Source organism: Leiobunum rupestre, chromosome 5 (genome assembly GCF_980474605.1).
Source record: "Leiobunum rupestre chromosome 5, qqLeiRupe1.1.hap1, whole genome shotgun sequence".
NCBI classification, from domain to species: domain Eukaryota; kingdom Metazoa; phylum Arthropoda; class Arachnida; order Opiliones; family Sclerosomatidae; genus Leiobunum; species Leiobunum rupestre.
This window is the reverse complement of record NC_143388.1, coordinates 33,412,771-33,424,944: the sequence shown is the minus strand read 5'-3', so window position 1 is coordinate 33,424,944 and position 12,174 is coordinate 33,412,771. Positions and strand designations below refer to the sequence as shown.

The following is a 12,174-nucleotide window of genomic DNA, read 5'->3' as shown; positions in this document are numbered from 1 at the left end:
CTTAACATTATAGATTATTTGAAAGATTTTTAACATTATAGATTTTATACATTTTATGTCTAGAATTTAATACACTTTTTAATTTCTGGTTTTATGTTTTTCATTTTTCTTTCTAACGCTTTAATACCGATTCGAACCGCTAGACGTCGCTCCCAATGTGGAAGGAGCCTATAGAGTAATCCACAAACTAAACCGACTTAGTATATTACAAAGATCATTCCAATATTGATTTAATCACATTGTATTTCTTAAGTGACCCCGTTATTACGAGTAAAATAGAACCGTGTTTGTCGATTTGAAGCCAAGGTTTGCGAAGCCTTCCAACTTCCCGTAGTTTTTGCCAAATCAATTCCAAGTCTTAAACAGCTGCTGTAGTGTATATTCTGGGATGTCCTCGACCTAGGCATACATTGTCAACTATTCCTAGGCGTTCCCTCGTTTGTGGAAAACCAGGATTGAGATGAATTACTTATTTTTTGGTGCTACAACGTTGCGAGTGCAGTGGGCTAACGATGTTTGTGGCAGTTCTAGGACAATATGACGTAACTAAAAAGATTCCTTTGCCACAGTGAAATTGTTAGTCTTTAAACTAACCAAATTGGAAAGTAACGTTTTAAATTTGAAACGGCATTTTCCTAAAGATGTTTATTGAATTTAAAATGGTCATTGAATAAATGACATCGCGTGAAGATGGGGTGGCGGGGTGGTTAGCACTTTCGCCTCGCAGCGAGAGGAGCCGGGTTTGATCCCGGCTTGTGGTGCTGGGTGAAAACAACTCCTTCCGCGTTGAGTTTGTAAGTTATCTCCCCACTGGTTAAAGGGGTTTTCCCCCGAGCTCTTCGGTTTCCACTTCCATAAAAACTTGTTGGGGTTAACGGTAAAGTGTAGCATGAAGGACTAGCCACCACCCTCCTACGCATTGTAACCCGGCCACCTGAATTAATGGCTTTAAAAGTCGCTCGATGACTTAGGACTAAGGTGGGGTTAAAAGACTAAGGTGGTGTCTTGGGTAATAGCCTATCTGATTAAGTATACTTAATCTTTGGAGATAATCTATACGTTTCTACAGGAATCCATACCTCTACTTGGAATGCTTATCGCGGCAGATTTTCGTATCGATGTGGCAGACGCGGTTTTTTGACGTCACTATGTTAACTTAACAAACAACAACGTGAGAGGGGAGCGCGCGCAGAGGGGATTTTTCCTCTCGTAGGCGGGGCCAAAGCCGTCAGAGTGATCTTACCATACGCGATACGGCACAATAAGCATTCCAAGTAGAGGTATGGATTCCTGGCTTCTACCAATTAGAGTTCGATAAATATTAATCCTCTTTCCGGTAAACCTTATGACCTTGAAATTAACTACATGCTTTTGTTTTATTGTGGTACATTACGTTAGTTTTTCAAGTTTACCCGCTTTGGCTCCAATTAAGTTTCTTTCTCGTTTTTAACGAACCAAGATTTGATTCCTTTGTTTACCCAGGATTAAGTTCTTTTGGTCTCTTTTCCGCCGTCCCCTCGCGTCTTACCCGTGACGTCATTATCCTTTGTTATTGAATCGTATTCGGCCATCTTGTCAAGCTAGTTCTTAGCAACTCCAAATTTGGAATGTCTCGCGGGTTTAAAGCCTTTTCAGAATTTGTGTGGTCAGTTGTTTTGATAAACATTGGAACGGTCAATTTGAGTGTAACCACGGACTTTACTACAAGGGGACGGTTTATCTATTTCTGTAGTCAGACCCCATTCCGTTTGCGGCCAACTCAGCGGGGTGGAAAAAAGTTAGCAGTACCTCAAAATAGTTTATTCAAGGTCGTTCCGTCCTATGGAAAATACCGAATTTCACTACTAGAATTTGACCTAGGCTTAATTGAATTGTCCTTATTACAGCATAAAGAATACATACACTGTTTTTTAACTCTATTTGATCTACTAATTAATTCTAAAAGCGAGTAAAATAACACTTGATTTACCTCGTCTAAATTAACAAAACATTACTAACCAAATTAATATATTCGTTTTCACCATAGCATGAACTAACTGGTTACAGGGCCGGATTAACCAATAGGCCGACTAGGCCTGGGCCTAGGGCACCAAGTCTACAAGGGGCACCAAGAAGTTTCGCAAAAATTAAATTTAAATTTACTTTTCACAATAAAAATTATTCCGGAGTAATTTTAGTATACGCGTCCACATTTTTCAATACCATATAAAGCAATATCATTTATTATCGTCACCAAAAGTCTACATTGAAATTGTATTTTCCATCCATATGTCAATTACAAATTGCGGGAGCGCCTCGCTCGCTCGCCACGGAAAGGGGCACCAAAATTAGCTTGGGCCTAGGGCCCTCTTAATCCGGCCCTGACTGGTTACCATTTAATTTTTCATCGAACTGACCTTGAAGATCTAAAAAAGTGTTTTTCCCCTTTTTGGCGACCCTCCCGACAAACAGACAATCATAGAACCGGGCGAAAAGCATTGGGGAAGCTACAGCCCAAAACCATCCCCTTAAGGCTAGTTCCCACTTGGCGAATTTTCGAGACGAATAAAATTTTCGCTCAATGAAAAAAGACGCGTTTTTTTTCGGTCGCTGGGGAAGCGGTTCTCACTTTAGCGCGAAAAATTTGAAAACGCTGAAAACAACTCGTGCGGCTTTTTAGTAAGTGTTTTAGGCCTAACATAAAACATCAGTTCAAACTGAACCAAATGGATGTTCCTGTTGATAATTTCAATAAATAAACGATTCTATTCGTGAGATAATTACCTTTACTTCAGTATCTTGGTCAAGTTGGCTGAACCGCTTTTCTAAAGACCTAGGCTTAATAAGTGACGGACGGGAGCGGAATAGATCGAGGGAACGCGTTTTCTGATTGGCTGAAGCTTTTTATCGCCAAGGTATGGACGTCAAAAAATAGAACATTCGCTAGATACCGCGGAGACGCGACTTTAGCGGCGAATTTGAAAAAAATCGCAAATTTTTATTCGCGAGCGTCAATTTTCAGCGCGAAAATAGTTTTTTTCGCTAAGTGGGAACTAGGCTTAATAGTAAAGTCCGTGGTGTAACGAACTTCAATAAAGAGTTTGTTTCGATTGGGTTTATATTTAGACATTTGACCTAATTCAAATTCTTGCTACTTCGATTTCCTTTCGTGATCAAAGGTTTTAAGTCTTAGGTTAAAAGAGGGATTATCGGTAACAATTCTCGAGAATATCTTCAAAAGAGTCGCCCTGGGATTTGATAAATTCATACCACGATGTTCCCAATTACATTTTCTCATTTATCCAATCCCTTAAACGCGATTGGCTTGGAATCGAATTTCCATATCTTAACTTTCGCGCTATACCTGTATTATCGAAATATCGTATAACGAGAGTTTTTGGGTCATCTAGAATGTTTAAATATAAATAGAAAATGAAATATAAAACCGAGGACAAAATAGATGATTTTAGTTGGAAGTGTTGGTTACGAATTATATTTCGTTATATTTCTATAGATTTCTAAAGAATTTCTACTGAGATTATTAAAATTATCTATCCTACATGCATTAACTATATGAAATGGAAATTGTTTCGCGTTGCGTTAATGTTTCAATTTAAATCTAATTATTATTAGACTCTTTGGCAATTTTAGGGTGCGGTAGTGTCGCCATTTAAATCTAATTATTATTAGACTCTTTCGCAATTTTAACGTTGTGTTAATGTCGCGATTTAAATCTAATTATTATCAAATTTTTTGGAATTTTTTAACGTTTTATAATAATAATAATAATAATAATAATAATGAGCTAGGCTAATACCCAAGACACCAACTTAGGTTGGGGTAGTGTCCCAATTTAAATCTTATTATTATTAGATTTTCAGATTTTTTTAACATTGCGGTAGAGTCGCAATTTAAATCTTAATTATTAATAGATTTTTAGCATTTTTTAACATTGCGGTAGAGTTGCAATTTAAATCTTAATTATTATTAGATTTTTAGAATTTTTTAACATTGCGGTAGTGTCTCAATTTAAATCTTATTATTATTAGATTATCAGAATTTTTTAACGTTGCGGTAGAGTCTCAATTTAAATCTTAATTATGATTAAACTTAAGTAATTATATTATCTAAAATGTTGTTTTTTATTCTTTTGCAGAATTGGAAGCGATAGAGGCTTGCACTTGGTTGAGAGCGGCTGGTTTCCCACAATATGCCCAGATGTACGAGGGTAAGTTTCGACTTTTCTTTTATTTAATTTTGATTGCCTTTATTATTAATTAGTGTAATTAGTTATTTCCACCGCGTGGCGCTCCACTTTATGGCCAGTGTTTTCGTTGAATTATGGTTAGGGCAATCAACTCCAAATAATCTACTCACTCCACTAAAATGTCAAAGGTTGCTTCCTTTTTGGGAAGTGATTTTCGTACGGAATTTTTTGGGTATTTCATTATTGGGAATATTTTCACCCAAGTAGTCGCTTCAGAATCATGATATAATACGTTTATTTTAGATGATTAGAAAAATTAACGTCCAAATTAAATATTTTTCTGTTAATAAGTGCGTTTTTATAGTGCAAATTTAAAATGAGGAAAAATTTCAATGCAAATTATTGTAATTTTCAAGTTATAATTATTCTTCTTCGAAATTTGTTCATTTTTGTTTGTAAAATATCAGAACTTCGAGTTACAAATGTTTTAAAAACTAAAATAATTTTAAATTTTTCATATTCTCCATATAACCAACCAAAGTAATGTTTTAAAAAGTAAATAAATTTGAAATTTTCCATATTCTCCATATAACCAAACAAAATAACGTTAAGTAAATTTCCTTAGTTAATTTGGAATTTGAATTCGTCATTTACACGTCCTATAATTCTAATTAATTTATGGTTAAAATTCCAAGATTCTCGACGTTAGTTATGGCGTCCAAAAATTCACCACGGATTAAAAAAAATCAAAGCCAACATAGATAACATAATAATAATATGACACTAAATTATTCAAAAAGTAATTGACAGCACTTTAAAACTAAATCTTGGACGTAATAAGCCACTATGTCCTTACCTTGACTATGCCATCAACGTGGTCCAAGGTCGTGTAGGGAAGCGTTCGTTGCCCCTTGAATTTCTATATCTCGCTATCGATAAATATCCCTAACGAAAGAAGAATCCAGTTGGTCTCCTGGCAACGCGTGTAAAGAGAGACTCGGCGGATCGGCCCAATTATGATTTGCATTAGGCGTCCAGTGGGCTATTCTCGGAAAGCGAATCGACATTTTGCCCAGTTATCCACTTCCCCGCAGTACTAGGGCATCAAAGTCAAAGTTAAAGATAACGGTGCAGTCTGCGTAGAGACCTTCCACCCCGAGAATATCCCTCAAGAAATGTCTTCAATAGAAGAACCAAGTATTTTTTTATTACGCTGTATTATTTGGCTACACGCTGTACAAAGAATATTTTCATATTCACAGAGAATACGTCACCTCAACTATAGCCTCTGTTTTTAGGATCGCAATACGATATTCTGCGCCTACACTGACAGCTAGGAGTAACAAACACAAGGATAGAGATTGGCGTTTGAATAAGAAATTATTCAATTATTTATTTTTATTCATAACCGACAATTATCCAAAAAATATCAGAAAAAAAATATTATTTTTGCATGTTAAATCGTTGCTTATTCGTATAAAATGTTCGTAACCAAAGTTTTTATGATTAATCGAAATTTTGACGGTTAATTTATTTGTTCCGCCGATCTCTACACAAGGAGAAGGCAGCTAGCCTTTAAACACGCTAACGCAGTGTTGCGTACAAATTTCATTGGACGAGCCTTTACGCTGAACGTTTTACGGAAAGGGGAAGACAATTTCCGAATTTTCCCCTTCCAACGGCAGCAGGCGCTAAAGCGTCTAACCAATGAAAACTGTACGCGAGAAAATGCACGACTTTTGACGGGTTGAGTTCTCCCTCGAAGAGAGCTTGTTATTTTGCCGGAGTGTCTTCCCCCCTTGCTTCTAGAAAGGGGGAAAAAGTGCGCGATGAAAGGCCAAGGGGCGTGGTTTCTTTCCGGGAGATCACGAAGAGAGCAGAGTGCTGTTCGTATATTCTCCGTCCATCCTAAATACATTCTTGGCTGTAAGATTTGTCTGAGAATTTCCCCGACAAACCGATATTCCGTAACAGACCAATGTGACAATGTATTCTGGAGAAATCAATCTGTCGATGGGCCCATTTAGGAGGAATTTTCGGCAAACTTTGGGGGACCCGTTTTAAGCCGAAAAACAAGTGTAGCGGAAAGAAAATGATTTTTCCACGTTTAATGCGAAAAGAAATTGTTTTTGGTTTTTCTCTTAAACCGTTTATCTTCACTGTGTTTTTTTACTTTGTTTCTTATTCAAATTATCGGTATTCCGTTTAAATACGTTGCTTTCCAATACTCCTTATGACGTGAAGGAAATTAATAAAATTAAAATTAAAATATCTAATTAAAAGAGCTGATCATTAAAAATTAATATTTTATCAAGAAGATTAGATACACGAAGCCAAACATTTTATAAATGTTTACTTTCAATATTTCGTCCAGAAATAGTTTTAATAATCAATTTTAATTAAGAACTGGTCATTAAAAATGAAAATGCGTAATTTCAATGTTTAAAAATATAATAATAATAATAATCAGCTAGGCTAATACCCAAGGCACCACCTTATAGGCAAAAGTCATCTAGCGACTTTTAAAGCCATTAATTCAGGTGGCCGGGTTACAATGCGTAGGAGGGTAGTGGTTTTATTAATCAACTATTTTAATTAAACAATGTTTTCAAAAAAAGTTGCAATTATAGGGAATAGAAACATAATCTTCCGCTAATGCACGTTACAACTTGTTTTTCACGTATCAAGCGCCAAGTGTCTGTTAAACCTGGTTCCAGAAATGTAAAATTTATTGATCGACCATAAATATTAAAATAAAAATAAAAATAACCAGCGAGAAAAATACTAAAGGCACCACTTTAGACCAGAGTCATCTAGCGACTTTTAAAGCCTTTTAAATCAGGTTAAATTCGTGTCCCGTCTTCTAGAAAACTTAATTTGAAAACATCAAAAGCATAAAGATAGTTTTAGTGGATTTCCACCGAATATATATGTGACGGAGCGAAATGTTTTGCAACCGGACTGTATTTATCAGAAACTTTTCTTAATACGCGAAATTTTAATTTATGGTTTCTATTATTTGCGAAAATTTGGAACTGTTTTTGAAAACGAGAGCGTAGGCTTCTGTCTCGAATCCTACACCCTATTCCAACGAATCGGTATTTTTAAAACCATACTAGCGAGTGTTATTCTGGAAAACGGAGTCTGAGATAAGAGCACACTCTTTTCCTTTGTGTAGGCAATGTGGCTTCTTTCCGAGAGCCTGGGCTGCGCCGAATGTTGTAACTTCCTATAATTGATTTGCTTAAGTGTTTTTTTAGTCTTAAGTTTTTTCCTGAAAAATAATACCAGCTCGGTGAGTCCGAGGGTTTTTCCGAGAATTTGATGCAAATTTCTACCTTTTCTTCGGTATAAATTTAATCTCGTTGTTAGAAAACAAAACTTATTTCGTATTCAAACGCGCCCAAAAAAATGCCACCTTTATCTACGGGCAAAGTTGTATTTTTCTACGAAATGTCTCTGTTCTGAGCCAGGCTCGGTCCTAGCTTGTGGCACTGGGTGAACATTCGGAACAACAGCTTCTGCGTTGAGTTGCCAAGTTCTCTCTCAGTTGGTTAAAAGGGGTTTTCCCCATTCCGTAAAATCATGTTGATGTTAAAAGGACACAGGGGCTCCGAGATTTCGCAGCGCGGCCATGTTTGTTTGTGTCAAGAGTCTCTTAAGATAAGAAAAACAAATGAGTTGGGGTTCCGACAGAATTAGGTGGATCATTTAGGGATCCATAGCGAAACAAAATTGGGAACCGGTGTTGTAGAGAGCTCTGGGCTCGCGGGGCATGATGGACTTGCCACCACCTTCCTACGCATTGTAACCCGGCCACCTGAATTAATGACATTAAAGTCTCTAGCTGACTTAGGCCAAAGATGATGCCTTGGGTATTAGCGCAGCTGATTATTAATATTACTTGAGACTGCAGTTTAAAGTGCGGAGATAGGTTAAAGCTATGCCATAAATTGGCCTTTGTTCGCCGTGTCAAGTTAAACCCCAATGCAGAAACTGTCCACTTCATTCTAAGTAATTGGTAATAGGTTTCGTTTGGGTTTTTTCGTGTGTAAACTAATAAACAATTTAGGATACCATAGATCAACTTAGAATCTTACTGATGTGTTGATGAACAACTTAACATGGAAATTGTAAGCCCCTATTAGTGTAAAACTCAGTGCCGTAATAGCCCATGGCAAGGTCCTTACGCTTCAAGCTTTGGTCTGTCAACCCCTCAACAACCCCTCTCCCTTGTGATGCACGGGCCCTTGCAGTTGATGGGTCTCTTGGTTTCAACCTAGTCAGCCTTATGGATAAGGCGGCACTGGTAAAACCATATGCATCTTTGCAAGTGTAATAGTACCCTATTATCGAAAACAGCGTAGTAAACAATCACACGAAAGAGCACTAACCTACTGGTCGCGCCATCTATTAACTAGTCTACTATCAGATCCACCTTAATTAACCACTTCGCAAAAACACGACAACCTCGTTGGTAGTTTCGTATTTTGCAGCAAATTTAACTCGCCTTTCGTGTTTTGGTGCTCAGTTCACAGATTTAAATTTAAAATTGAAATATGTTAACATTTACTACGCCTAAGACGATAACAAGCATTTCGCAAATTATAATTATTACTTTATTTCTTATTTTGCAACCATTAAAGGTTGTTAATTAATTAATCTAAATGAAATTAATATTGTAAACAAATTTGTTGAAGCAACGAATGGCCAGATTAAACCCCGACATAAAGAAACGCTTGCAATATTTGAGTCACTAACGTATAAAATTTAGAAGCCACCGTTCCTTAGCGCCTTAAAATTTGAATTAATTTCGCTTTTCCAAGAGCTGGGAAAAATCGGTTTTTCTCTTCAACTCCGCGTGTAATCAAGATATAACCCCGGAGGGAGACTACAATGGAAGCAGAAATCGAGCTCTTTAATTTGAATAATGAGCCGTATCTAATTTGCGTGTGAATTTAGATAAAACTAACACCATAAGTAACATAATAACAATAAGTATGACAATTAACGAGATTTACAACCAAACTGATTTTCATAGTTATGGCGTAATCAAGATGTTTTCTCAGCACAGAGCCCTCTAGTGTCTAAAATACGCGAGACTTCCGCTAAGCCGAAATATCTGGTTTACGATAGATAGGCGGAATATTAGGCTAAAATAGTAAAAATTAAAAAAGTTTTACTCGGCGCCACGAGCTCATGTTTTTTTATCACGCGTGATTCGCACGCGGGCTTCTAAACAAAGCCAAAGCCCCTCGCGACTCCAGAACGTGCTCTCCGATATTAGGCTTAAATTTTTATCAACACGTAGTCATCCAAAACGGTAAGTCGCGAGTCCAAGTCACAGCTTGAAGAGAGTATCAGTGCCGAAAAAAGGTTCGGTTAGAAAATTAGCATTAAAGCAATAGGAAGTGTCATACTTATTGTTATTATGTTACTTATGCTAACACTAACAAGTAAGATAAGCCTATTCCGACGGGACAAATGACAGCTTTCTCCGGATTTAACAATGCATCAATTCGTGGGAAAAAGGTCCATTCTCCTTTAAAAGAACGCGATGGGTGACCACCCGCTGGACATGGGCTATAGAGATATGTCTCGTCTCCCAATCACGCGTCCCTCTCCCCCTATTCCCGGATATTCCCGGGTTTCCACGACGTCTCTTCTCCATCCCGTTGCCAGGCGACGCGTCTCGCTCTCCGCGCACGATACCCCTCGTGGGAAGCTACTCACGCGGTTCTTTATAAGTCGGCATCCGCGCGCTCATCCCGTTAGTAACTGATCCGTCTTCGGTCGGGTCAAGATCTCTCTCCTCTTCACTCTCCCTTTGTTTAGGTTAGTCGAACGCGACACGGTTGTCTTCGACGAAATACAGAACTTAGAGCTAAGATTTAGATCCTTCGGACATTACGAAGCGGTGATATTTGGTGATCCGTCTCAATTGGTAGCTTTTGCGACTTCTCGGTATTGACCGAACGGCATGACATCGGTTTTCATCGGTAAGTTGCAAATTCTGACGGGTCTTAAGAGCCTCTTTTGTTAGGTCAAGTTTGAAACTTTTGTTCTCTTTAAGTTCATATTTTTATAGTTATGTGGGTTAATTTGTTATAGTTTCATGGGTTAATTTCATATAGTTCCATGGATTAATTTCATATAGTCACATGGGTTAATTTATTATAGTTCCATGGGGTCATTTTGGCTTATAGTTCCATGGGGTCATTTTGGCTTATAGTTCCATGGGGTCATTTTGGCTTATAGTTTCATTGGCTAATTTCTTATAGTTCCATGGGTTAATTTCTTATAGTTCCATGGGTTAATTTCTTAAAGTGCCACGGGTTAATTTTTTTTAGTTTCATGGTGTAACTTCTTTTAGTTTCATGGGGTAGTTTCTTACAGATCCATGGGTTAATTTCTTATAGTTCCATGGGGTAACTTCTTATAGTTTCATTGGGGTAATTTCTCATTGTTCCACGGGGTAGTTTCTTATAGATCCATGGGGTAATTTCTTATAGTTCAATGGGGTAATTTCTTATAGTTCAATGGGGTAATTTCTTATAGTTCAATGGGGTAATTTCTTATAGTTCCATGTGTTAATTTCTTATAGTTATCGCGTTTGGTATTCAATAACTTTTAATTCGCATTACAAGTGTAAGAAAATTAATTTAGATTTCTTCTATAGATAAATTTTAAAATTATGCCACCATTTTTAAACGAGTATCAAATTTGGGGTTTTTTAGTTTAATCTAGTAATTTTGTATAATATTTGACTTTAGATTTAATCTAATTTAAGTAACGTAATACATTAATCCAAGGACCGTGTATAACGAACTCATTGTTTGCTGTTGTCTATCCGTAATCTGTTGTCCTTGGCTGCTTCCGTCACGTTTCTTGAATTTAATTATGTCGCGTAAGTCTCCTTCCCCACTTACGAAATTTGACATTTTCCAAAAAATCAAAACGTAATTTTTTTTTTAAATTTAAGGAATTCGAAAAGTAAACAAAATTTTAAAATTAGAAAACAAAATTTTAAACTTAGAAAACAAAATTTCAAACTTGGAAAACAAAATTTTAAACTTGGAAAACCAAATTTTAAACTTGGAAAAAAACAATTTTAAACTTGGAAAAAAACAATTTTTAACTTGGAAAACAAAATTGGAAACTTGGAAAAAACAATTTAAACGTTGAAAAAAAAATTAGAACGAAGAAAAAAACTGAAACGTAGAAGAAGAAATAAAAAAAGTCGCCAACTTAAATAAATTTAAAAAAGTTAATTGTAAATAAAAAAACGCAAAATCTTATTTTAAGTTGAGAAATACGCCAAAAAGAAAATAAAAAATGTAATAAACTTTTTAAAACCTCGAAAAGTAGTGGAAAATTAATAAATAGAGCATCTACGTAAATATTTGGTTGCCAAGTAGCTCAAGGAATATCTTGTAAAGGTCCTGGGAGGAAATGTTATTTACTCTTACGCTAATTGGGCGGCTCATCCCACTTAAAACACCGCCGACATTTACGTTTACTCGATCTTTCCATTCATACAAATTTCGTTTGCTTGGGCCCTTGAACGCTTCGATTCCCACTTCAAAATGTATTTATCAATTTCTTTTCATGGTTTTCCAGAAACTTACGTTCCAAGGAATGTTATTTTTATTCAATGAATATTTATTTTTTCTCGCAGATAATCTATTTCCAATCGACATAACCGGGGTGAGGAAGGACCACGAGTTCTTAGACTCGGATGAGATTAGGTCCTTATTCAGGTAAATATCATGTTTTTATTGTTAAATGGTGCCCAAAAATATTAGTAGTAGATAAACATTAATTTTAATAGTTTATTAAATATTTTTATGTGATACTTTTTAAAATGGCTAATATTTTAATTCGAAAATGTTATGTAGAAAATCAATAGATTGTAAAGTTTCGATATCAAATGGATAAATTATTTTATACGGGGGAGAAACTACGAATTGTTTTGTAGGTTAACTTCT

General features: G+C 36.2%; 1 protein-coding gene across 1 annotated transcript in view; it reads left to right on the top strand.

Annotated features, from left to right (window-relative positions):
- Positions 1-12,174, top strand: part of LOC149944216 (stAR-related lipid transfer protein 13-like) — a 212,771-nt gene that overhangs the window by 185,498 nt on the left and 15,099 nt on the right. Inside the window, exons 8-9 of the mRNA XM_090174329.1 lie at positions 4,136-4,207; positions 11,865-11,946. Coding sequence (XP_090030455.1) covers positions 4,136-4,207; positions 11,865-11,946 — 154 coding nt within the window. The remainder of the gene's footprint in view (positions 1-4,135; positions 4,208-11,864; positions 11,947-12,174) is intronic.